Source organism: Poecilia mexicana, unplaced genomic scaffold (genome assembly GCF_051168715.1).
Source record: "Poecilia mexicana isolate PSO_F unplaced genomic scaffold, ASM5116871v1 scaffold_10, whole genome shotgun sequence".
In the NCBI taxonomy this organism is placed as follows: domain Eukaryota; kingdom Metazoa; phylum Chordata; class Actinopteri; order Cyprinodontiformes; family Poeciliidae; genus Poecilia; species Poecilia mexicana.
This window is the reverse complement of record NW_028263379.1, coordinates 23,919,031-23,946,481: the sequence shown is the minus strand read 5'-3', so window position 1 is coordinate 23,946,481 and position 27,451 is coordinate 23,919,031. Positions and strand designations below refer to the sequence as shown.

General features: G+C 40.7%; 1 protein-coding gene across 1 annotated transcript in view; it reads left to right on the top strand.

Annotated features, from left to right (window-relative positions):
* flt4 (fms related receptor tyrosine kinase 4) overlaps window positions 1-26,099 on the top strand; it is a 55,112-nt gene extending 29,013 nt beyond the window's left edge. The window contains exons 6-30 of the mRNA XM_088009689.1: window positions 302-441; window positions 523-694; window positions 2,307-2,424; window positions 2,586-2,770; window positions 3,901-4,066; window positions 9,163-9,298; window positions 9,837-9,945; window positions 10,496-10,855; window positions 11,387-11,533; window positions 12,378-12,509; window positions 12,936-13,042; window positions 14,941-15,076; window positions 15,517-15,621; window positions 16,315-16,428; window positions 17,704-17,792; window positions 18,043-18,202; window positions 18,291-18,385; window positions 19,828-19,950; window positions 20,095-20,206; window positions 20,362-20,461; window positions 20,682-20,787; window positions 20,881-21,005; window positions 22,454-22,562; window positions 22,740-22,825; window positions 25,593-26,099. Coding sequence (XP_087865815.1) covers window positions 302-441; window positions 523-694; window positions 2,307-2,424; window positions 2,586-2,770; window positions 3,901-4,066; window positions 9,163-9,298; window positions 9,837-9,945; window positions 10,496-10,855; window positions 11,387-11,533; window positions 12,378-12,509; window positions 12,936-13,042; window positions 14,941-15,076; window positions 15,517-15,621; window positions 16,315-16,428; window positions 17,704-17,792; window positions 18,043-18,202; window positions 18,291-18,385; window positions 19,828-19,950; window positions 20,095-20,206; window positions 20,362-20,461; window positions 20,682-20,787; window positions 20,881-21,005; window positions 22,454-22,562; window positions 22,740-22,825; window positions 25,593-25,806 — 3,446 coding nt within the window. The 3' untranslated portion in view covers window positions 25,807-26,099. The remainder of the gene's footprint in view (window positions 1-301; window positions 442-522; window positions 695-2,306; window positions 2,425-2,585; window positions 2,771-3,900; window positions 4,067-9,162; window positions 9,299-9,836; window positions 9,946-10,495; window positions 10,856-11,386; window positions 11,534-12,377; window positions 12,510-12,935; window positions 13,043-14,940; window positions 15,077-15,516; window positions 15,622-16,314; window positions 16,429-17,703; window positions 17,793-18,042; window positions 18,203-18,290; window positions 18,386-19,827; window positions 19,951-20,094; window positions 20,207-20,361; window positions 20,462-20,681; window positions 20,788-20,880; window positions 21,006-22,453; window positions 22,563-22,739; window positions 22,826-25,592) is intronic.
* Window positions 26,100-27,451: the final 1,352 nt, after the last annotated feature.

Genomic DNA, 27,451 nt, shown 5'->3' with positions numbered 1-27,451 from the left:
CGTCATTTCCACGGTTCTTTTTCAGCTTCCCTGGCCAGTCTCCAAAGCTTTCTCAGCTTCCCCCCACTAGACTTTACTCTATTCTACTTTGATTTCTCCCAGAAGCAGCTTGTCAAATGAATGGAAATAGTGCAAAGTTGTAACGGACCGGCCTTTTATAGTAGCACGGCTTCTTTGGTCCAGAAGAAAGTCATTTCCTCCGGGCCCGTGAGGAGGACGGAAAAAAGCCACTGACGATGTCACAGTGACCTCTCCCGCTGCCTCGTTCCCAATTTTTTTTGTTTTTCTTTTTCCCGGACAGGAAGTAAGATTTACGAAGTCAAGCTGTTTCCTGAGGAACCGGTAGAGTTGATGGTGGGGGAGGCTCTCACCCTGAACTGCACGGCGACAGTGGAGTTCGACACCGGGGTGGACATCCAGTGGTCTTATCCCGGTAAACAGGTACCCGGCAGACGCTGCAGTCAGAAGCTGAATATTTCAGCTGGTGCCTAATAATACCCACAATGTGCTTCTCCTCGACAGACAAACAGCTGGGCGGAGACCAAGCCCCAGCGAGAAGCTCTGTCTCATGCCACAGAGGCGGTTCAGGTCCTGACCATCCACTATGTCAACGTCACAGACACTGGACCGTACGTGTGCACTGTTACAAGCATGGAAAGAACAGAAATTCTCCAGACTCAAGTCGTCGTTCATGGTGAGCAATGCAGAACACATCACTACAACAAACCGGTTTGTTTTAAAGGCTTCGAGATTCCAAGACGTTTGGTAATCTGTGAAAAAATACCTAAAATTAAAACTCAACAAACATGCTAGCAACTCAGTGAAAAAGTTTTAGAAAGATGCTTTACCTACAAATGCAAAATGTTGTCTAAACTGTAAGACTCTTCTGTTGCCTTTCTTTGCAGTGGTGGATGAAAATATGTGAAATTAAGCTTTGGCATTGACTTTAGCATGCAACATTTGATCTCTACCTCCTTGAAGGTGCCATATATGTTTTTGTACATACCCAAAACATTACTTAATCGTTACTGAAATGCCATACCAATGATCCAACCATTTTGCTACAGTATGCAGAAGCTCCATCTGCACTTATTCACTCACCTTGCCATGCTGAAAATGATGTGTTTATAGAAAACTTTGAACATTCATCCCAATGTGGCCATGGGATACATAAATATAAATGTCACAGTAAGTGTACATCTTCTTTGCAGAGCAGCAAATTGTACATTTTTACGGGCTTTTTTAGAATATAGATAAAATATACAAAGAGGGATGCATCTTAAGCAACACACACATGGCAGGTCTCAATTCTGGCAAATCAAACTTGATTTCATCACATTTGAATCCATGTGAAAGATTTTTTTTAGCATTATATGCTGTAAGAATATAATCTGTAAAATTACAAACTTGGCCTACACCAAATAAGGGGATCATGCAATTCCAGTGTTATTTTTGAATGGCACCAGTCGCAATTAGTCCATGTTATTCAAATTCATCAACTCTCCACATGTGTCTTACAGCTGGCCTCTGGAGCAGCATACAGGATGGTGTTTAGTTTTGATATGCCACTTGGAATATAATAAGCTACCAAATGTTACGGTCCAAGAAGTCAGTGCAGTATTGAAAGTGCGGATATTGGTAACGCAACAATAATTTTGATTAACTATACTGTGGATCCCTCTTCCTTTCATCGTCTGAGCTTTCTACACATCACTGCGTTGCTTTTCCGTGCAATCTTGTCCTGTTACTTGGCACCGGATAAAAAACAGAGAATCATAAATAAGAAAGCAAATATCAGTTCTTAAATTTATTCTCTTATTTAAATGCATGTTTCTTCTTTATGTTATTGAGGTGAAGCTTCATGCTTAACTCTTACATTTGATTTCATCATAGTATTCCACATATTAACAGCAAATACTATAAAGGTAAAATCAAATGTAAATGTTTTGCATCATTCCACAATTTCTTATCGACATTACAAACTTGTAATGAAAGATGAGTTCAGTCAAAACTCGTCATTTGTTCTTTTTGTTGCGAAAACAACAAAAGCAGAGGTCAGTCGTTGATCTCTGGAAAGCACACTGTCATTTTTCACACAGGTCTTCAGATTTATTCACAAATGCTGATGAAAGACTTTGCTTTCGAACCAAAGATGTGTTGAAGTGTGAAACCACAGCACGATGTGAGAAGACGTCAATAAAAAACATTTGAAAAACCGGTCCACCGGGGTGAATGCCAGCCATTCACACGTAAAGTTTTTAAGGCCAGAAGTGCTTTATGTAAAAACTGAATGTCCTCAATTCCAGAAGGGCCATTTATCAACCTGGACTATACAGATGGGCCTGTGGTGGAGGTAACCGCTGGCCAGAAGTCCTTCAAATTACAACTAAACGTCTCTGCCTTTCCCACACCTGAAACGCAATGGTAAGATAAGCCACTTTGGTGTGTTCACAGTAAAGCAATGGGATATTTTCAGAAGCACAATTAGCCCTGACATGGCTGCAATTTAGAGATTAACTGAGGGGCAGAGCACCTGAGGAGCAGTGCGTTTTGTGCTGAGGCAAGTGTGTGTGTGGCTTTTCCAGGTACAAAGATGGCACGCTGATAAACCAACGGGCGGAGTTCAAGACAAAAAGGATAAGAATGCACTCTAACCACGCTTTGGAGATTAAAGATGTTTGTCAGGAGGATTCTGGTCTGTACACGGCGGTGCTGAAAAACAGTGTCGCTTCGCTAGAGAAGAGGCTAAACATCACTCTTGTTGTCAACGGTATGCACCTGCTGTTTCACTTTCTTCAAAAGGATGTGTAGCAGAGGCCAGTGCTCCTGGCATTAAACTTTGATTTCAATTGGGTTTGAAGTTTATTAGATACTGCAAGGTCACAGAATGATGAGGAGACTGAAAATTAGAAGTTAGGAATTTATAAGACCAGAATCATTGAACATCAATTCATCCCAATGAAATTTTAATAAAAAAAAAAAAAGATGTATGTATGTATGTATGCATGTATGCATGTATGCATGTATGCATGTATGCATGCATGCATGCATGCATGCATGCATGCATGCATGCATGCATGCATGCATGTATGTATGTATGTATGTATGTATGTATGTATGTATGTATGTATGTATGTATGTATGTATGTATGTATGTATGTATGTATGCATGCATGCATGCATGCATGCATGCATGCATGCATGCTTTTTTAATGACTTTATTGTGTTTTACCAAAAATATCTTTCAACATCAGAAGGTAATGTAATTTGTATTTTGTCATTTCCTAAAATTCTTCAGCAGCTTAGAACCAATAAGAAAACATTTTTCAGCTTTAAATATTTAAAGGGACAGTACATAATTTCCAAATTCAGATTCTGAGACATTTGTCAGCACCTTTATAGTTTAGAGCTCTTTGTCATATTTTAACATGTCACTTTATAATGATGCTTCAGATGGCACGTTTTTTTTGTTTTGTTTTATTGTTAGACCACCTATTCAAAGTAACCTTACTATAAATAAGCATCAAATGCAAAATGATGGTGGTGGAACATGCATAGACAAATCTACTCCATTAAAATCCAGACAGTCTGTATTTATACAATTGATTCTTTATTGTCTGACTGTTAATTAGACTAAACTTTTCTTGGTTTATATTAAGTTATTTTGTATTTTTGTACACTCCTTTTATTTGCTATAGGTCTATAAGAAAAAACATGATTCTAAAAATCAGTCACAGCTGAAATCAACAGGTCCGACCTCAAAGAAAACCGAAAATTGGTATCAGACATGCAGGAAAAGCCTTGGAGAAATTCAGGCTACCGCTTTCTTGTTTCCTTCCACTGTGATTTTTCCCTATCGCTGGCCTGTTGGGTTTACAGATCTGCTCTCCTGTTTTTCAGTTCCCCCAGAGATTTATGAGAAAAAAGCAGCTGCTCCCTCCAGTCCTTATCGCATTGGCAGCAGCCAGACGCTGAAATGTACTGCCTACGGACTCCCTGCACCCAACATCAGCTGGCAGTGGAGAGCCTGGGGGCCCTGTGTCGTCAACAGCACTGAAAAACGCCGGTAAGAAACACTTTTGTCCTCATCAGAACAATGCACATCACAGATATATACGCTCTTTAAGCAGTTTGGGAGAAGGGGACATTCGAATTGTATAAAATAAAATTTTACGGGGCACGGATGCGTGTTAGAACGGCACATGAACTACTCAGGTGTGCTTTAGTTTGTCATGGTGATATATAAATTTTTAGAAAAAAAAAACAAAACATAAACACACGCAGACTTATCACGAAGCATTGCTCCGGGTTTTTTTTTTTTTTCTTCCTGCCTCTATCTCCACTGAAGGGCACAGCATGATATAATAGATTTTCCAGACAGACCATATTTACTTTTGTTCCTATTTCTGTAAGCCGCCGGGTTTTGCCTGCTTCTATTTGAAAGTCCTTCAGATAGCTATACACCTCCACCATCTTCCCCTCTAGGCTTAATTTCTGAAGCTTTCGCCGCTCTGACCTTTCTGAGCCACCGAGCGATGATGGCAGTATAGATACAGACATATGGAAACACAGAAGAGAAACACGTTTTGTTAAAATTAAGCTTAAAATGCCCAGTTCATGTTCTTTGTCATGCATGGTGCATTTAAAGTAACATTTCATGGACAGTGACTGATGTATTTATATTTTGACCTTTTGTAGTGTATCCGAATTGAATTTTATTTTAAGTGTGATGTAAAAAAAAAAAAAAAAAAAAAACTGCCTTGTGTCGCTACAGCTTTTGACTACCGCACTACGAACACTACGATGATTTTGAAATTAGCGGCTTCTTCTTTATGTACGAACATAAGCCCAAAAGTTTAGACTTTTTAATTAATGTTTTTGGATGCATTAATAGTTTGACCTTTAGTTTCTGAGTAAGACAGAAGACCTTCATCTCTGCGAATGATGAAATTCAAGCTGTACATTATGCAGATGAATTGCTGAGCGTAGCATCAATATTGGATTTGCCCAGTAGGAATTGATTTGCAACCACAAGCTATGAATAAAAGGTGCCAAGCTATTTCCATGTCATTAAATGTTGCAATTTCAGCTTATTCTACTGCTAAGCTATTGAACTTTTCTGGTATATAAAATCAATTAGTCAATTAATCTTTTCTATTAACACTGCTAATTATTGCATAAAAAGGGTTCACTGTCATTATACAAATATTCCACAGTTAATTAAAATAAGATTTTATCTCATGATTGGCATTCGCTGTAGGAAACATTATCATTATTATTTAGATTTAATGGTGCACTTGATTTGTTTTGGAAGTGGAAGCTCTTGTCTGGGATTATTGCCACATTTGGCAAAATTGCAGGTCAGACAACCATTGAAGTTTTCAATTTCTTTTCAGAATAACACACCTGTTACCATTTCATGCCGTTAAACACAAACATGTTCACACATGGAAGCCATACAGTGTGAATATGTGTGACTTTAGTTTAACAGGCAGAACCTGTCAGAAGCGCATCACAGCATTTTGTTGTACATTGCAGCAATAGTGGTTACTGAACTCTGGGTAGGTCAGCGACCTCTGACCTTTGCAGTCAAAATTCCGACTTCAAGGATCTTGTTGTAATTCCATCGGGGAAGTAGAAAAATCCATCTTTAAATTAGAAAGAGCACCCCACAGGTGTCTGTGTTATGATAAAATGTAGGGGTAAATAATTTAACATCTTCAATGAAAGAAAAATAAGGATTTATAAAAATAATTTTAGTTTGATGTAACCACCGTGTTTTATATGTATTTTTTATCAGGAGATGGTGAAACTTCTTACAAGTTTCACCATCTTGACTGCATGTTATATTACTATTATTGCAAGTACCTTATTCCCAGGGGTGAAAATAGTTTTATATGTTGACACGAAGCTACTATTCTTTTAAGAACAGATATAAACATTTGTTTACGAGTTGGTTTAATAGTTAAAATACAAGAGAAGTGATAAACCAACAGACTCACAACCAGTTTACAGGAAAGCATAGAAATGGACTCATTTATGTCCTTCCCGGCTATCAGCAATGTGGGCTGCTGACGCTGTGCTGCTGTTGGTCTCAAGCTCTCAGTTACACAGAAAAAGCTGGAAGACATGACGTTCTGTCTATTGTTTATGTTTCCGCACCGTACAGAACAAATGTGTTCGAGTGGGTCGTTTACAACACATCAAATATGGAGCGGCAGCATCATTTCTTTGGGATCATCCTTTATTCTATTTCTATGCTAACGTGTAAAATTATTAAACCAAAATTATTTCTTTGTAGCTCTTCTCCAAGCAGGCAAAATGTCTTGTCACAATTTACAACAACAGCAGCAGAAAATGTTTGTAAGTTACATTTGATTTTACTTTTAAGATATTTTTAAGTCAAGTATGATTCATAATTTTAAACCTGATAGAGTGATGAAAAACCCAACTTAAATTAATGGTTTTAATATACCATCATCAATCTAAACTTAATATTTAACCATTAAAATCCCTATTTTAATCCCTAGCCTCCTGAAATATACCCTTCTGAAGTCCGTCGTGGCGCCTCGAATGATTAAGTGATGCAGTTGCAAAGGGTTAATAGTTTGAGTCATGCAGAACTGATTTGACCGTTTCCATAGCAACGATCAGAAGCAAGACATTCCCCCAGAACTGCAGTGACTCCTGGGAGCTATGACCTCATCTATGACATAGATCAAAGAACATCTGAGGTTATGAATGCTTGGATCTCAAAACAGGAGGATATATCCAAGCATCTCTTTTACAGATAGCACCGTGTTTAACAAAGATTTTGACAATGCAAGAGTTCGCAATCCCCGTCAGGTTTTTTCCCCTGGGTTTTGGAGCAGGATATTTGGTCACCACAGGAGTGAGAAAGCTTGTTAACAAGCTATTTCCTGGGGTCACTTTTGATATCACCAGTTACAAGGATGAGAATGAGTACGATGAATTTGACTCGTATCTCTTCAGACCTTCCCCGACTGTGTAGTAAACTTCACAATCGGGGAAGTTTACTGCACTGCCCGGCTGGGCAGCTTGCTGTGGACTTATCAAGAGAAATCTATCCTAGGGAGCGATTTCTCGAATCTTAAAGAACAGACTTCCCCGGCTGGGGAAGTTTGGATTGACAAGGAGACCATTGACTCCAAAAGTCAATGGAGGTAGCAGCTTAAGAAGGGAGGTCCAGACTTCCCTCTCCCCAGCCACTTGTTCCATGTCCTCTGGGGGAAACCCAAGGCATTCCGTCCAGGAGGCATCCTGACCAGATGCCAGAGCCTCAACTGGCTCCTCTTGACGTGAAGGAGCAGCGGCTCCACTCTGAGTCCCTCCCAGATGACCGAGCTTCTCACCCTATTTCTAAAGGAGAGCCCAGACACTCTACAGAGAAAATCCATTTATTAATTAATTTAATTAGATAATTAAATTAATTAATAATTAAAGTATTATTTAATAATGATAAATATTATTATTCTAATATGTATTATGATAATAATAATAATAATAATAATAATACATTTATTATTATAAATAATAGTATTATTATATAAATTATAACATTTATTATTTATATATTATTATATAATTTGTAATATATATTATTTATATATTATATATAAATAATTTATATCTATATATATTAAACACACTGATTGTTTTTTAATCATAAAAAACACAATCAGTGTTTTTATAATTAAAATAACACTGATTGTTTTTTTAATCATAATAGTACTTTCAGTACTATTATGATTAAAAAACAATAGCAATATTATATAAAGTTATATAACACAAAGGGTAACACTTTATTTGAAGGGGTGTGCATAAGACTGACACTGTCATAAACATGACGTAACACCTGTCATAAACATAAATAAGTCTTTATGAATGTTTATGACAGTTGTCATGAAGTGTCATTCGGTAAATAATGACACTTTTAATGCAAAGTTGCTCTAAAAGTTGCATTGAAAGTCCATTAAAAGTGCCAACTTTGCATGATTTTGTAAATTATGATAATTTAATGCAAAGTTGGCATTTTTAATGGACTTTCAATGCAACCTTTAGAGCAACTTTACATTAAAAGTGTCATTATTTACCGAATGACACTTCATGACAACTGTCATAAACATTCATAAGGACTTCTTTATGTTCATGGCAGGTGTTACGTCATGTTTATGACAGTGTCAGTCTTATGCACACCCCTTCAAATAAAGTGTTACAAGTTATAGTATAACTTTGTTATTATAATTTAATAACATAAGAAGTATATATATATACACACAATTTCTAATTTGTGTGCTTTGGAGTTTCTGTGTTGATAAAATTTTTTGCGAAGCGATAAAAGCTGTGTAGCTCTTGCATTGCTACAAAATAAAGCTGCATTTCCCCACTGGCTGCAAAGTTGACATGTTGAGATGTCATGAGACCTAATCACTGGCTGCATATGCACCCACTGATTCTTTACAGCAGACAGCCACTCCTCTCTCTTGCAGGTACTGCGTACCCCTGCTAAATCTTTTAGGGGTACTCGGTACCTGAACGTACTGCCTACTTTCACCCCTACTTATACATTGAAGTACCTTGAACTGAGTACTGTTCAAGGTACTTTAAGGTACTTTTATACAGCCATCTGGGTCTGTATGTAGGAAAGTATTATGGTCTAATTACAGTACTTTTATGTTGAGGGTGCCAATATACTGACGATAAGGGCAGTTCATATTATAACGTCCTAATGATAGCACTGATTTCTTAAGTCATTAGAAATGTTTAGGTGTATCATTTTTGATGATTATTTAGGCAATAAAGTGAAACTTAATCCCATTACCTTCTTCTAATACATTAACGTTGCCTTTGGGCAAGAAAGCTAAAATATTCCATTTCATGTTTCATTAGCTCTGCTACGATGTTCACACTGTGGATCGCCACGATACAAATGGTTTTTTCCATTAGTTGCTAGGAGACCTGCGATAATTGACTTGTAGGATAATTTGAAAGTCCAACTTGGGCAAGAGGGGAGGAACAAAAAGTCCTATTTTAAAGTCCATGATGTAGTTTGATGTTTCTGAATTCTTGCCAACTGGTTTCTCTCTGTTGCACATGTCAATAGGAGGAGATGTCATGAGGTGTGTGTGTGCTTCCCTCCAGAGTGCAGCAAGACAGGAAGAGCGGGAGCGACAGGACGGCAGACTGTCAGAACTGGCAGGACATTTATTCAGAAAACACAGTGAATGACGTTGAACCTGCTGAAACATCTGTTGAAGTGGTGGATAATCAAGAGAAGGTTCATCATAACTTTTTATATTTGCTTTTTATTCAAATTCCAGACTGCTATGTTTCTGTACTTAAGAAAAATACATTGCATGTTGAGATTTGATTAAAAACCTAAAAATAACACTAATTGTTTTGCTATTTTGCTCAAGTGTCCAGATTTCTGAGCTCCAAAACAGAATAGCTTACCAGTCAAGAGCCATTTCCACTGTAGAAATATTTAGAACAGACTTCCTTTGCAGACTTCCGTTAGGAGTTGTTATAAACACACATCCAGACATGTGTGTGTGTGTGTGTGTCGCACATACACACGCCTGCACGTTTACACACCACTGCTATTAAAGGAAATGGCCACAATAATGCATACTCATGCTCACACATATAAACATCCTATTTCTTTCAATCACACCAGATTTGGTTTGCTAGTTTTTTTTGGCCAGTCAGCGATAAACCTGGTCTAAATCCAGATCACATCACATCACTTCCTTTTTAAATTTGCACTCTTCCTCAGCATAAATCCAACTCTTCACTCCGTTTTTCTCTCCTAATAGATCGTGAGCAGGATTCAGATACGCAACGCCAGCGTCTCCGCCATCTATAAGTGCTCTGCTAGAAACAAAGTGGGCAAAGATGAGTTCCCCATCTACTTCTATGTGACCAGTGAGTATGCTGGGTTTGGTGTCTCTCACACACAAGCACACAATCAGTTGGTTTGATGAAATTATTATTATTTTATAACCTTTCATAACCGTGTAGCCTGCTTTAAATCAATTTTGTCCAATCCATTTTGAAAATCATGTATTTTAATTCTTTGCATCTTTTAGCTTCACAAATTATGCAGTACCTCATGTTGGGGCACTGATGTTTGTCACTGCGAGATATTAAAAGTTACTAGTACTTTTGGAGGGCTCTGTGCACGTTATAACCTGTAACACGTTAATGCCAAAGAAATCGTCTTAATAAAACTTCCCAGAACAAGGTGAGCCTCCACTGTGAGCGTCCCAAATTACATTCCACTGCACCATTTTATTGAGATACTCCAAACAAAGACCATTTCATCTGCGTTCTGTGGCTACGAGCCACTGGAAAAACTTCTGTAAGCCCTTTTTATGTATTGTTGCAATTCAGATGGCTTGGCTTTACAGGCAACTCTTTCCATAAATGCATATTGCAAACCTCTCACTGCCCCCCGTGTCTCTCTACCTTGAAGCCATTCCTGAAGGTTTCAGCGTGGATGTTCGTCCTTCTGAGAATCCCCTGGAGCAGGACAAAGTATCTCTGTCCTGCAGCGCCGACAACTACACCTACGATCAGCTGCAGTGGTTCCGCCTTAACCCCCAGGCTCTGCAGGACCAGCAGGGCAAGCCCCAAGGGCTGGACTGTGGCAGCGTGCACCACTACGCCGAGCCCCTGCCGGCCGAGCCGTCCTTCCAGCCGCACTCCAACAGTTGGGTCCTGGACTTCACCATGGAGTCCGTGCGGCTGCAGGACGAGGGACACTACGTGTGCAAAGCTCAGGGAAGACGCGGCGAAGAGAAACAGTGCCTGTTTCGATACATCTCCGTCAAAGGTGAGCAAGAAAAGCGACAAACGCAGAGATGCACACAACAGCAGGAATGATTCAGCCTAACTGGAGCTGCTTCAGGTTCAGCTCTCAGCATTGGGGCTTACACAAGGGTCATAGCAGTGAGAAGCTGGTACTTAAATGCCGGAGGCACGCAATTACACCTACTCACTAATGCCCACGCACCTAGGTACCCACATCCACGCTTGACACAGGGAGCACCTGGTGTTTTCACGGAACAGATATGTGCTGACAGAAAATACAGTAGAAAAACTGAAGGCCAACTACTCCTCTGTTTATGCAATTACAAGGAGATTAACACAACTCGACATTGTGCATTCTGGTTTGGTTTTCTCTGCCCTGTATGTTTTGCACACTTATCTAACGTGCCTCAGAAGCTTGACCCTGACCGGAACCGACCGTCAAGCAAATAATTCTGGCCCGTTTCTGCCCAAATGTCAGGTTGTCGAGCCTTGGGCTCGGACCATAAATCTAACCTGTAGTTGCGATCGTGCATCTCTCCGTTTACCTTCGCAGCCCTGGAGGCGCCTCGGTACAAGCGCAGCCTCAGCAACCAGACGGTGAACGTAACCGAGTCTCTGCGGATGGAGTGCGACGTGGAGGGCAGACCACTGCCCCGCCTGTCCTGGTTCAAAGACAACCAGCCCCTCCACCAAATGTCAGGTGAGCAAATTTACCCACATCCAGCAGAGCCACCAGCTCACCTGGCAAGTCACACCCAAACAAGAAAACAAGAAGACGGTCTGATCAGATGAGATTAAACTTACTCTACATTCAAAATACTGTGTGGTGAAAGGCAAACAAACCATCTCTATGACAACACAAGGTGGGCGCAGGAAATGTTGATGGGGAAGAAGGACGGAGTTAAATACAGGGTAAGGAAAGGAGTTGAAGCAACAACCCTAAGCCATGAACCAGAGCTACGACTGAAGAGTTTGTATGCAAAGATTTTGTTTTTGGTAAAAGGGTTCAATCAAAGTATTGACCCCGGGAGAGCCGAGTTAGCATCCAAGCCACACTTTTCACATTTTTACTCAAAAAAACAAACAAAAAAAAAAGAACTTGGAAAAATATTTGTCTTCCACTTGAAGAGTATGCATTTCTTTATCTTCATTTCTCACCTACCATCCCAATTAGGTGCATTTACATTTGCAGTAGCAATACGACTAAACAGCAACACTGCATGTAAGAATACAATTTCAAGAAACCGGATTAGACAGAATTTTAATTTCATATTTACTTTCACTCTAAGAATCTCTCATAAAAAGGTGAGTGGGTCAGCACAGGTTTGAGTGACAGCTAATTTTCCGAGTTTGCTCTGACAGGCTCCTAAGACGTGTAGGTTGATGGAATAATAAATGAGAGCTTCTGCTCGGAAGTCCAGACCTCTGACAAGAATCTTTATAAATCAAGAAAAATCCTGCGAGGGGCGAGAGAGTGGCAGCGAAGCCGTTTTCCGCAGAATGTGCCAGCGAGGGCCACGAATCGTTCTCCATTTCCCCCACAGGGATCCAGCTGCATGATTCGAACCGCACGCTGAGTATCCAGCGGGTCACAGAGGAGGATGCTGGACTTTACACCTGCACCGCCTGCAACCAGCGAGGCTGCGTCCACTCCTCAGCCGCCGTGAGGGTCATCGGTGAGACACACACACACACACACACACACATGCACAGATAACTCTCGGGTGCACTCAGGCCTGAAATCACCGCTGCGTCTGACCTCCTGCCTCACACACGGAGCGTGCCTGGTTTTCCAACTCTCAGACCTTTCACTGCTGAAGTTGCTTACTCCGACGCACAGCTCTCCACAACCACATTAAAGTCATTGACTTCTGGGGCATTTTGTATGCAGGGTGAATAATCTAATGGGATTGCTGGAAGTGCTTCCAACACAAATACCTGAAAGGAGTCTGCTCAGCACACTGATTTCAGCACAAGATTTAATGTCGGAGAGATGGGGGCAGATGCTTTGTACTACAGCACCCCCTGTAGGTGGCACAGAGGAAGGACGGCGGCAGGAAGGTTATTGTAAATAATTTTTTTCTCCCCCCCCTTTTGAAAAGGTTCAAGCGACAAGGCGAATGTGGAGATAGTCATCCTGATTGGGACAGGAGTCATCGCTGTGTTCTTCTGGGCTTTGCTCATCCTCATCTTCTGCAACGTGAAACGGGTCAGGCGCCGCCATTTTTCACCCTCTGTGTTTCGTTCAGATATTCTTTTTTGTTGTGTCTTTTTTTTGTCCTTTTTTTTAATTGTTGCTGTTCATAAGCAGTTTTTCATGACACACGATTCAAGAAGAAAAGGCCTGGGTGAAAAAGTAGACTCAAATTAGTTTTCATCAATTTTATTGGGCGCTGGATTTTATTGTTACTGGATGAAAAAAATGTCCTGGCCTTTCGCAAGTGCCATCAGGCAGGGGCTGTAATGTGATTTACAAACCGTTTAAAGTCCATCATTCAAACAGTAAAGATTATTCACAAAGGACCTCCATCTTAGATTCTACAAATTTAGTATTTTAAATGTCCATGGCTGAATTGTTAGAAAGAACGCCTTACACATTTACTCTGTTTTGTTTTATTTTCCCTCTTTTCTCCAGTTTTCTGTCTAATTTTAATAGCAGACAAAATAACCCGAGTAAATAAAAAGAGAAGGTTTAAGGTAAAAAAGCTACTCAAGCAAGCAAAGCCTTATTGGAGCGATTATGAGCATGAAAGAAAATCTGTTTCTTCTAATAGCCCAATTTAGTTCCAAAGCTTCATTAAAATGCCAAGCTGGAACGTTGGGAGAGCTGCATGAAAGCTGGTATCTGCAGGACTGGAGATTTGGATAGTGGACGAGTTGACGTGGGAGTGGAGGAGGAATGACTGGCATGCTTACTGGCATACTGGTTTTTGATGGACGAGGAAGTGGGCTGAGCCCATGGATTGCATCATTTCTGTTTGACCGTGTCTTGTCTTCCCATTCGAAGCATTTTGTGAAATGTTTGGACCTGGTCAGTCTGTTTGCAGTTTTATGTTCAGTTCTCTTTCAATTTTGGATTGATAATAACCAGAAGTGGACTGGAGTTTGTTTGGAGCATGTCTTAGACTCATAGTATCTCTGAGTTCAGCCCAAAGTGGCTCTCAAATTCACCACTAGTTTTGGCTTATTTTCACATGTTTTTTTTTATTTTATTTTTTATTTGGTGTCGTAATTTGTTAATATGTAATGGCAATGAGGAGTCTCTTGTTTCAATTCGTTTGATCTCAGATTATATTAATTGTAGAATATGGTAAATACCAGATCATTATTATTATTTGGTCAGAAAATCCAATAACTGGTTTAGCTTTTTGACCTTGTTGTAAACTATCCTCGATCTCACCAGCAGATAATCTGCTCTAAATCAAGCTGCTGTTCAAACTGTTATAATCAGTAAATCACAAATGATTGAATCATCATCTGATGTTTTCTTGTCGCCTCATAAAAAGTAAAAAAAAAGAAAAAAAGAATGAAATTATGTAAATGAAATGGCACAGCGCTGGTTATACAAACAGGTATTCCCTCGGTGGACTTAAACCATAATTACATAAATCATCAGTGATGCTCTATAAACAGTCACAGTGACTAACGGCTTGACGTCATGCATGAGCAACAGCCCACATTGTCTCTCTGAGGTTTTCTTGTATAACAAAAAACATGTTTTCTTTCATGTTATAACATTAAGCTTAGGAAAAGTTTTCACCTTCCCTCTGCATTACACTTCACCACTGTACTGGACTCGTACCTGCTCTATAAGATATTGGACTCATTGTTACAAACATTTCCAGGTATTGTCATGAAGAATTTTAAGTCATTTTAAACGGTGAGACAATCTCGTTTTTGAAACCACGGCATTCTGGCTGTAAGTCGACACTTTCTGTCTTTTCTTGCTCGGCTAAATGTTGGACTACTTGATGCTGTCAAACAAAGAAAAAACATAAAACCTAAATGCAAAGTGACATCTTTTAGCTTGTATTCTTCCCGTCCAACGTTCATCCTGACCTCTGACCTCCTTGCCTTACAAGAACCGTGTCCCTCTGTGAACTGCAGGTTAACCCAGCAGACATAAAGACAGGCTATCTGTCAATCATAATGGACCCTGGGGAGGTGCCGCTGGACGAGCAGTCGGAGTACCTGCCCTACGACTCGTCGCAGTGGGAGATCTCCAGAGACAGACTCCGACTGGGTGAGCAGCTTGGGAAAGGAAAAGTCGGACAGAGGGACGGATAGATGGTTAACAAGGCATGTGGGAGGGAAGGGTGTGTGTGATGATGTACCCAGGGATGGCTGAGCGTTAATAGATGGGAGAAGCAGAATTATTTTTCCATTTCCAGAATCCATAACAGCATGCATTTAAATCACAGCCAGCTGTGCTGAGAGCTGCCAAGTGGAGTGCTAATGTTCAAAATGTGTTCATTTCCACAAGAGCTTTTTAAAAACGCCCCAAGGAGAAGCATCTGTTTCACAACACAATCTTATGGCAACACGTTGTTTTTTTTTTTTTTTTTTTTTTCCAAACGCTGCAATCGATATGATAATTCCTCCTCCTTGTCTGTTCTGCAAAAATGTCCCGCCACAACTATTTCCTTAACTAGCATCATTTTTCTCTCTGCTTCAATGACACAGGAAAGGTTTTGGGCCACGGCGCCTTTGGGAAAGTGATGGAGGCGTCGATCTACGGCATCAGCAAGAGCAACAGCTTAAACACGGTGGCCGTCAAGATGCTAAAAGGTGAAACTCTGGGTTCAGTGTGAACCAAATGTACAAGCTTTTAATTGTGAATCGTGCACTGTAGTAAGTCATTGATACACAAATAATGGAAGCACATTTAAGCTGTTGAACTGAAGTACAATGTGTGTGTGTGTGTGTGTGTGTGTTAATTAGGTTTGGTGAAACGTTTAGACCTACAAATTCGATAATGTTTCTCTTTGTGGAAAGCCTTTGGTTCCAGCTCGGATGTAACTGTTGTGGTTCACTAGATAAACCCTCACCTAATCCACTTTTGTCTTCCAACGACTTCACCTACAGCTGCAAGGACTTGGGGGGTTTCAGACAAAAACAGGAAGCATGGCTTGAGAGCGGAGCCACTCCGTGTGAATTATGGCTGATTACTCATAAACTTTACTCGTCCCCAGAAATATGGGCTGGTCTGAACCGTGCCTGGATCGCGGCTTTTACAGGGGCCCCCGGAGAAGCATTAGAAAAACGTGTGAAGCCGTAAACAGCTTCAAAAAGGAGATTTCAGAGCCGAGTGTTAATCAGCCGCACCTGCAGAAAATCTCCGCGAGCTTGTTAAAATAATTGTTCAGGCTTCCACTGCGAGAGCGCGCGGAAACATCGGGGGGGAAAGTGTAAATGGAGGTGCAGCGCAAAGAGAAAAAAAAGCACAGCCGTCTGAAATGAGTAAATGTGCGCGTTTTGCAGACGGAGCCACGGCCAGTGAGCACAAGGCTTTGATGTCGGAGCTAAAGATCCTGATTCACATCGGTAACCATCTGAACGTGGTTAACCTGTTAGGAGCCTGCACCAAACCCAACGGTGAGTCCTGACATCACCCGATTTATGTTTTATTTTTGTATAAAAACCACATCCCATCAGCAGTTTTGAAGTGCCTTGCAAAGTTATTCATATTTTATCTCACTACAGCCAAAGGCTGCAGCATATTTTACTGGGATTCATGAAATGGGCCGAAAAAGAGTAGTTCACAGCTTGACCATAAAGTTAAAACGTTGCATGTTAAAAACCTGAAACTGAATTTGCCTACGACCAAACGTGTGTCGTAAAATGATGTGAGTGAAATGATTTTGCTGCCTTAATTTCAGGAATATCTTTTTGATGTTGTTAGCATTAATTCCACTTTTTATACCAATAAACCAAAACAAGAAACAAAAGAAAAACCCTTTCCTAAACCTGTACATCAGTAAGACATGTGGAGCGCATTATTATTATTATTATTATTGGTGTACGTCTGAAAATGTTTACCCTAAACAAAAGCAGCCTAGTAAATAATTTCAAGATGGCGGTGAAAAAAACTCAAGCTGCAGAATGTCTGAATATGCTAAAGGAAAAAAATCCAGCTTTTTTCTACACATAATTATTTGACAAGTTGTATTTCTGAAGTTTAACATTATGACTGAACACAAACAGTGTGCTCTGTCAATCTGAAATGTTAAACCTTTCACCGGGGAATATGTGAGCGCGTGTGCACGGTTATTATGCAGCTATTCGCGTGAATAATTATCATCCAGACGCTCCCATCCTGCCTTTTTATATGGTTAAGAGAGAGTTAACCATATAAAAGTCATTGAACACCAGATCCTCCCAGACGCTGTTCAGAGAGGTGGACTGTGTTTCTAAGAGTCCATAAGTCCTCAACATGGTTTAGGTCGGGGCTTTTTTCATTTACTATTTCCTCTTTAAGAAACCGCACCATAATGTTGCCCTGTGGACTTCTCGAAAGGTGCCGGCTTGTTTCTGCGCCTCTGTTTAAAGAAAGTGTCTTTTAAAACTTGCCAGTGGGGTTAGGGTTGGATTTTAAATCAATCTTCATTGATTTAGATTTTTTTTTCCTGTCATGTCTAATAATTACGCACACTGTGATCTATAGTAAGTTGTTGGTTTACTGAATTATTCATTTAGATAAATATACATCCCCTCGTATGCTGAAATCAACTAAACATCCTAGTAAATGAAATATGCATCAAATTTATGCATAGCCAAAACGCTCACTCGTCTCATTATTATGTGCACAGAAGTTGTAGGTCAAATCTGAGTCAATTCTGTATGTAATGTTTCAAACGTCTCCATCAACAGGTCCACTGATGGTGATAGTGGAGTACTGCAAATATGGGAATCTCTCCAACTTCCTACGAGCCAAGAGGGAGTTCTTCCTCCCCTACAGGGTATCGGAGCGCAGCAGCCACTGAAGCATTCTCGGCATTTCTAAAATCGCTTCTGCTCTGATTGTGGCTTAACCGCTTTTCATGCTATATTTACTCCGTGTAATATTTCCATCTAGGCTTTGTTTTCCCTTATGTAATTCTTTTTTCTTTTTTTTTTTTACAGTTTCAATCTGCTCCAACATATGTAACTCTTTCAGAATTGATTTTTTTTTTTTTTGGGAGATGAATCAACAATCTGTGTCCTATTTAGGACCGCTCACCAAAAACCCAGAGCCAGATGAGGAGGATGATCGAAGCCGGTCAGACGGATCAAAGAGCTCGGCGGACTCCTCCGGCTTCCTCCTCGCCGCTCAGCAGCCCTCGGGTTACATCATCCAAGGCGTCCAATCAGAACCAGGCGGCGGAGAAAAGTGAGTCAGCTTCGCCTCGTCAGAGTTATTAATCGCACCACTCATAGTTTCCAAATAAAGGCAGCTCCACGATCTTTTCTCTCTCCAGTGGAGGACTTGTGGAAAACCCCGCTGACCATAGAGGACTTGATATGCTACAGCTTCCAGGTGGCCCGTGGGATGGAGTTCCTGGCCTCCAGGAAGGTTAATGTCGCCGTTACGTTGTGGGAAAAGGAGCAAACGAGGCTGTGTGGAGTAGATGGATCAGGTTGAAACCATCTGTGGCTCATCCAGTTCTCTCACTCAAAGAAAGAATTTACCATTCTGCTTATTTTTTCTGCTCAATAACCAGTTATGTGGTTATTGATTTAACTTTTTAAATGAACTTCAAATAAAGATTGTAGCAATGATGACAATATCAAAGAAAATTCACATAAAATTAAAGATAGAAGTCATGGTTCCAATAACAAAGTACATTTGAAACAGAGCTCAACTTGTGATAAATAAGACACCAATTTATTAACCAATGACTGAGAGGTCACATTCTGAAAAATCTGTTTTTTTTCTTTTCCCTTTAAATGCATCAGAATTCAAAGTTCCCTCCACTTTTGTTCCCAAAAGACAAATTCTTTACAAAACCTCAGGAGTTTAGTGAGGAATATAGAAAAAAAATAATCCTAATTAAAACTAATTTGCACAAATTAGATCATGTGTGTGTTGTAGCCCAAAAAGGAAGCTGAATTAACAAGAACAGGGAAAAACGGCATCTATTTACTAGTTATATAGTGTTAACTTATTCCATATAGTTATCTATCAAATGTAGTTGCTAGTTAAATTACAGATTTTGCACATTAGACTTTTGAAGAAATATTAATAAATAAGTTTAGGGTGTCGTTAAAGTGCCAGTTACTGATTCAGTTTATTTGTGTAGCACCCATAAATGGATCAGCAACATAAAATCATATGCAGAGTCAGGAAGCATCAATCTAATTCGTTCCAACTTTACCAATGCAGGAAAGTTCAGGTTATGATCTGTAAAATGTTTTCTATCTAAGGAAATCCAGCCAATACATTTTAAGTACTAACCAGAGGTTCAGTTTGCACAAATTCAGTCACTTGATCGCAAAGTTACAGGATCAGTTTGTTTTTTATTTTTTAGAAAAATTCTAAACTTTGAGAAAAAAAAGCTAAGATTAAAGTTAAGATTAACCCTTCATCTACAATTACAATTAATCAATAACACAGTATTATTATTTCTTCTATAAATAATAATTATAGCAATAATTAACAGCAAATTAAATACTAAAAAAAATGGGCTGACATTTTTGAGCTAATTTTAAATCAACTAATTTTCACATTAACAGTCACAGGGTTTGAATTAAATTGGGATGTAATTTATATAATTGAATAGCTGGAACCAAACACCTAACACACACTCTCACATCCGCATTTATAAAAAAACAAAAAAAAAAAACAAGAACGTTTCTCTTTGCCTACTTAGATTTAAAAAAAAATCCCACACTTCAGTGGAGAAACAAGGTGGGAGACAATGCACTGAAACATTTCCATGCACCTGTCTGCAGAATACTGATGTGTGTGTGTGTGTGTGTGTGTGTGTGTGTGTGTGTGTGTGTGTGCGCGCGCAGTGCATCCACAGAGATCTGGCGGCCCGGAACATTCTCCTGTCAGAGAACAACGTGGTGAAGATCTGCGACTTCGGCTTGGCCAGAGACATTTACAAAGACCCCGATTACGTCAGGAAAGGCAACGTATGTCTGTCCCGCCGAGCGCCGTTACCTCCTGCAGCTGGACGAGAAAATACTTTGTGTTGTTGCGTTAAACCACCCACACGATGATTACATTTGAGTGTTTTTGCTCCCGTCGTTGCTCCATCTGCCTCGGCGGCCTCTCAGGCTCGCCTGCCTCTGAAGTGGATGGCCCCGGAGAGCATCTTCGACAAAGTGTACACCAGCCAGAGTGACGTGTGGTCCTTCGGAGTCCTCCTCTGGGAAATCTTTTCACTCGGTAATCTCAGAGTCGGACCACACTCGAGGACCGTCGTTTGTTATTCATTCATATCAAAAAAAAAAAAAAAAAAAGCGCAAACTCTTGCAGAAGTGGGCTTGTCTCTTGACATGCTAATTAATGCGCCGCCGGCTTTCCCCTTTGTGTGCACGCAGGTGCTTCTCCGTACCCGGGGGTGCAGATTGATGAAGACTTCTGCAAACGGTTGAAAGATGGCGTCAGAATGAGAGCACCGGAGACGGCCTCTCCTGAAATGTAAATATTTCTTCCTCGTGCAGAGGAGAAATGGGCTTTCTTTCCCTGTCAAGTAGGATTTATGAATTGGAATCCCTCTAATTTATCAAGCCAATTTCTGGAGCCAAGTGTCATCCAGCTGACGGGCACGCCGAGGAAATCAATCAGGATTTAAGTTTGTGTTGCCAAGTTATAGGAGGTGATGTGCTGTTGTTGTGACTGTACTGCCCTCTGCTGGCAGATACGGCATCATGCTGGCCTGCTGGCAGGGCGAGCCTAAAGAGAGGCCAACGTTCCCTGCTCTGGTTCAGACCCTGGGAGACCTGCTGCAGGACAACAGTCTACCTGTAAGCTCTCCTGGATCTGCAGCAACCAACCAGAACCTTTTGCCCGCTGGTTATTACGAAACGCGGTGTTGAAGTTCCTGTCCTTCCCCTCAGGACGGGAAGGATTACGTCCCCCTGAACCACTCGCAGAATTCGGAAGATGACGGTTTCTCGCAGACCTCATCTCGTCCTGCGTCAGAGGAGGAACTGAGAATGGCCTGCAACACTCTGCCCACAAGGTACCGATGCATCCTGCACACACGACCAGCTGGGTCATGCAACGAAACACCAAATGACGGCACGTTTCAGCTTTGTTGCAGTTTCGTAGATCATCCACCTTACTTAACGGTGGGGAAGAGCAACTTTTCTAAATGTTTCCTGTGTTTAACACCAAACCATTCTAAAGTGTTGGTCTCTCCAGATGAAAACACACAATTCCAGTTATATTATCAGTGGAAAATAGCAGATTCCAAACATTTTTACTTATGATGGTTTGACAAAAAAAAAAATAAATCCAAATTTATCCTGATAGGCCTCCTAAACAACCTGTCAGCAGGTAGATTAATCAGGTTGGTATCGTATTTCTCTTTTGTGTTTTAGTTCCATGTGGACATTTTTTATTGGAAAGCATCTGTTTTTTTTAGTTTTTTTATTTACTGTGAAGGCTGCTTTATACATACAATTTACTTACTTTACTCACATACCAGTCAGTCACTCGAAGTGTCTCCTTATAAAAAAAACTTTTTAACTGAGCTTGGAAGTAAAGTACATGTAGCTGGCTGTTATCTACATGTCTGGATTGATTTACTTCTGTAAATAAACTGGATCTGTTTGTCTTATAAAGTCCTTTGAGACAACATTTGCCGTGAATCAGAGTCATATAAATAATCTGGAGGGAATTAAATTAAATGTGGTCTGTACAATAAGATTCTTTTGGCTTTTACTTACTTTTTTTTTCCTTTTCTGGTCATTATTTTGCTGAAGTTAAATCAGTGGCAATGGTCATGTCTTTTCTTTTTCTGACTCAAATGGTGTCACAAAAGTGAAAGAGAAAATCAGATTTTCTCGGGTGAAAGCCATTTTTTGTACGCTGGTGTATTTTTAAAACGGCCGACATTTTTCAGAAATCTGATAACCTATTTTTTGCCTTTTCGCTAAATAAATGAAATCATGGAGAGATGGAAGAAACAGATGTGCGCACCGACTTCCAACTCGTACTGGACATACATTAATACATTAAATCTTTTACTTAATGAACACCATTACTGTATAAAAATGACCTAGCATCGATCATAGAGTTCCCACAAAATGTCCCCTAATATTGCACATTCATTGTCACTTTAATTCATATTTAAAAAAATATAATCTAGTCTAATGTCGCTGACTTAGATTAGCGTCGATAACTTGACGTGAGATTCTGAGAAGAAAAAGTTGGAAGGTGTGGAAACCTGAATAAATGTAACGTTGGTTTGATCCTTGACTGGTAAACTAAAAGAACTAAATGTATTTTTTTTTAAAAACAGTAGAAAATGTTCTGTATTATCTTATTAGGATTATTAATTGTTTAAATTCATCTGTTTAATCCCGTAACCTTCTGTTAGGCGTCAAGTACAAACTGTTTTTGTCTTGTTTGACCTGCGTATGTCGCGGTTTTAACCCGAGGAGCTTTTCTCCGCTTCCCGTCCAGGTATTATAACTGCGTTCCCTTCGCCGGCTGCGTGTCTAGAACATGCCAGCCCAGAGTCAAGACATTTGACGATATGCCCCTGGGGATGAATTCACAGAAACCTCCACAGGTAAGCTCTTTTATTCTCTTCTTACTTACTGAAACCAACTGATGACCTTTTTTTTTTTTTTTTTTTTTATTTCTGAACAATTTTGGTCTTTGGGGATTTTTCTCCTCGGACAATTACCGGCAAGGCGCCGCTTTCCAAAACTCTACCTAATTTACATGTGGCCCCTCCCTCCTCCAGGACAACCAGACCGACAGCGGGATGGTTCTGGCCTCCGAGGAATTTGAGAGAATCGAGCACAGCCACCGGGGAGCCGTGTTGAAAAGGTTCGTCACTCAAAAGCTGCGCTCGGCGTCACCGAAAGCGGAAAGCGACACGCGAGACGGGTTTTGAACGCGGCTGTTTAGCGGCAGCGTTTGACGTTTTGGGGTGATGTGTGCGCTCGTCGCTCGCCCAAATGACACCATTTCACCATTTCCACATGTCGACACGAGAAAACATTGTTCCTCGGCAGGAAGAGGCGGAGGAGTCACTCGCCGTTTCATGTGCAGCGAAACCAGCTCTGCAGAGAAAATATGCACAAACAGGCTCTCAATCTACGTGTGGAAGCAGACGACAGTGTGACTCATTTAGACCTCGGGGCCCCATTTTTAGTCATGTTTTGAGAAGCGCTTTTCAGAAAATATTTGAGAAATGACATCAGCTGTGAGCAGAAATGAGGACATATACAGGACCCAGCGACTTCGAAGAGTGTAAAAGAGGATCTTGAAGACAGTTCCTGGCTCCCAGAGCTAAAACGGGTTACTGTAAGTCACACAGACGATGTGTTCGGTTCTTAATGACACTCAAAAAGCCGCAATCGCACCTAAGTTTGTTGAGTTTTCTAGCAGCTCTTTAAAGCTTTCCTAAATGTAAATGATCAAGCAAGATTTAAAATATTATTTAATCTGTGAGGGCTAGGGGCTCTTTTTAGGAGCGTTTCTGCAAGTTTTTGTGCAAAATCCTCTTTTAATATTTTCAGCAAGTTTCAAAACGTAACTACTTTCAGAATATGCTATCTATTTTTGTCAATGTTCATATAGGTGGAAAATGCTCACCTCATTCTGCAAAGTGGTGGTTTTGTCTTTTCTAAAACACATTTACAAATACATTTCAGTTAGTTTTCATAATGAAACATCTGATGTAGTACAAAACGGTTTTCTGTAGCTGATTTGTAGCAGAAGAGGCTTTTTGAAAGGAAAAGGTTGCTGACCCCTGACCTAAATCATCCTGCAGTAGCTCCAAGTCTCATTGTTCTGCTAGATCAGGGGTGTCAAACTCAATTTCACCGAGGGCCACTTCAGCATATTGGCCACCCTCAAAGGGCCACATTGACGGTACAAATCAGGAGTGCCCAGCTGCAGTCCTTCAGACTGCAACTTTTAGATGCATCCCTGCTAAAACACACCCCAGGCAAAAGGTTGACTTCCCTCATTAGCAGCAACTCAGTTCTGTAGAGCCTTATAATGAGTAAATGATCCAGGTGTGTTAGAGAAGGAACGCATCTAAAGTTGCAGATGGTAGCTCTGGAAAACTAGACTTGGGCACCCCTAGCATAAAATGTATGAAAATACAATGTTAAAAATAAATTGAACACCTCATATTGTTAAATAACTCTTTGGAGCTTCTGGTTAGGAAGCGCATTCAAAACCTTTGTTTGAAATGGCACGTTAAATTCAAGTCTCCATTACAGACCAGAGAAAACTAAAGAGAATGCAACTTTGTGTTAATCCATTTGAGGAGCCGGTAGTTTATCTTGTGGAAATAAATGACGATGCAAAAGTTAATTAGATTGTAACATGCGCAGTCTGCTGCTCAACCACTGCGGAGGCAGTTACGCTACGCCACTGCGAAGAATTAAAAACCGCTGGGAGAAACTCATCCAGGGGATTTAACAAATGGAGCCTTCTGGGTTCACGTTACCCAGGAGAGCCGCTCTGGAGGAGCTGCAGCTGCAGATGTGACATCTGTCCGTTGCGGAGAAGCGAGAAAAAAAAAATCCTTAAAGCGCACACCGGACCCCGCAGGGTAAAACACTCAGAGTTCAGTTGATCTGTTTGGATCAGACAGATCCAACTGACTGATGAATTAGCGCAGATTTTTCTGCAGATGGGAACCAGGAGGAAGTGCGTTCAGACCCCAGCGGGTGAAGTGATGCTAATTTAAGTGAAGTCCCTAAATTTAATTTATTAAAAGTTATTGGGGCCTCAGTCAGTGGTTTTTTTGTCACTACGGAGAAAAATGTAGATGCATTTATCTGCTTAATCTGTGATGGGATCTGGATTCACGGTGAATATTCACTAAACCGCATAAAATGCGGCTACATAGCGATGTTAATATGATTATAATTTCACGGATAAAAATAGTACAGGGCCAATTTTTTTTTTTTTTTTTATGTTGTCGGTCAAGATAATGGATGACAAAATAAGTCTAGCGCCACCTGCCGCCCTGACACCAACTCACACACATCTTCATTCACATTCTTACTTGTAGATCGATTTTTCTTTTCTTGGACGTTTTGATGTTAGCTTGTCGAAGTCTCAGTTTTATTCGCTGGTAAAATCAATAAGCAGCTTAAGGTGACTCTGCTGCTCTCTAGTGGCGAGAAGCCGTAATGTTGGCTGGTAACAATCGGAATGCATTATGGGAGATGTAGTTTGTCGTCAATTCTTGCTCAAAACCTATTTTAAGTCAATCATGGACCTATAAAACGCTGGGGGGCCACATAAAATGACATGGCGGGCCACATGTGGCCCACGGGCCTTGAGTTTGACACATGTGTGCTAGATGAAACTCCACCACAGTCATCAGTCTTTTTTTTGTCGCCTCCAAAACATTTTGTTCCAGGATTGGTCTGAATTTATCTTCCCACAGCATGATTGTGCCACTACTGTGTCTTTACTGTCTTTACAGTACTTGAGTGACCTTTTTACCAAATATGTCAAAGCAAATTTTGGATACTCTGCTACTCTGCTAACTGGAGGCTGCGTTGCTCAGTTACAAACAGAGGTGGGTAAAGTCCGAGCTCTGACCTTTGTTGCCGTCTCCCCCCAGTCGAATGAGCAGCACCAGCAGCACGGAGCCGCTGACGGCCTCCCACTGCTCCCTGGGTCCGAACAGCGGCAGCTCCGGACTCCGTCCCAACTTCTTCAGCCAGCTGACGGGACAGACCTTCTACAACAACGAGTACGGTCACCTGTCTGAGGAGGGCTTCTGTGACTTCTACTCGTCTCCAGGGACCGCTTCCTTGGCCTCGTCAAATGTGTAATGTCATACCACCGAAGAAGACCTCTGAGCAGGTAACATCTCGCTAGCATCGACACGAGCGAAGACCTCCTGAGCAGAGCGGGCTTTTCATTCCTCCTCAACAAATGGACTTATAGATATGTGCCTGAAATTCCTTTAACCAGCCACTGGGTGGCAGTATTATGACAAAAATGATAAATCATTTTCTATACATACATTTATATTTTTATGTTTTATATGTAGTTTTCCTCTCCTTTTTTTTTTTTTTTTACATGTTATGACTCACTTAGTCAGAAATAAAGACAATTTATCCCTTCTCGTCTCATTAATGTGACTTTTAAAGTTGGATCATCTCATTGCGTTTGATGCAAGGTTTTTTATTTCCAGGCACATTCATAGTGCGGACCCCGTGCAGTGGATCAGTGGATGAAACATATAATTATGCTCTTTGTGTCATTCGACGGAGGTGGGCCACATTTGGATCGACGCCACCAGTAAGAGGCGAAGTGACGGAGGTAAACAGAGGGATGTAGGGCGACTGAAGGAGTGAGTCACGCCGAGCACCTCTTATCAGAGGTGGACGTAAGCGTGATGATGGCGGCAAGAGCTTAAAGCCGCCTCACAGCGTCGCGTCACCCAGCGACGGGCTGCAGGGTGTTGGCTCGGCCTGTCAGCCGAGGGGGAAAATGAGCGCCGTCCACAAAGTCCACCTCGGGTCATTTTTACATGCTTATGGAGGAAAATATACTAAAAGGTACCATCTACAGCATCTATGAGTAATTGTTAAAACTCTCTGTAAAATCAAGCCAGTGTTTTCTTTTTTATATATATATATATATATATATATATATATATATATATATATATATATATATATATATATATATATATATATATATATATATATATATATATATATATATACATATACATACTCTACAGCAATCTTCTCAGTGTGTACAGGAGGTATATCTCAGTAAGTTAAAAGTACCATTCAAAACTTAATTCATCTCAGTGATTCAAATAAAAAGGATGATTTTGTACTGAATCATAACATGATAGTTTCGATTAGAGCAAAAAGACTTTTTTTTAAAATTCAGAACGTTACATAAGAGCAGTAAAACAGGTTGGCCTTCTGTGTCAACGTGGCAGAAAGGTTGATCTAATAGAGGCCTCCAGCCTGTTCACGTTCCTGGTTCTGGTGTCTCCGCTAAACTTTAGATGTTTCTCCTTTTCCCCGGTAACGTGCTACTGAATTCTGGTTCAGGAAGGAAAATTCAAGCTCCTTTCTCCTGCAGTCTGTCATTTACAGAGATACACACCTGTGTCAGAAACAACTAATCGGAATCAGGAGGAGGGTTTTAGGGCCGTCAATCATCCTCATGCATGCGTTGCTCGCACCCTCCCCCCCTTGCTCTCTGCTACACTGCAGCTGGCTCACCACCATGGAGTTTGCTATGAGTGCTATAGCCGTAGTTGGCGTGGCCTCTGATGACCGTGGATGAGCAGTTTTTCGGTAGCAGTAAGTTGTTCCTCCACCATTAGCAACGCAAACAAGAGCATGACTGACGGCGCAGAGTTAGCTGTAGATCAGGAGCGGTGTATTTTTACAGACAGCAATTGTAGCAATGGGAGGAGGTGGATGAGTTACGTCTTTTCACAGATCA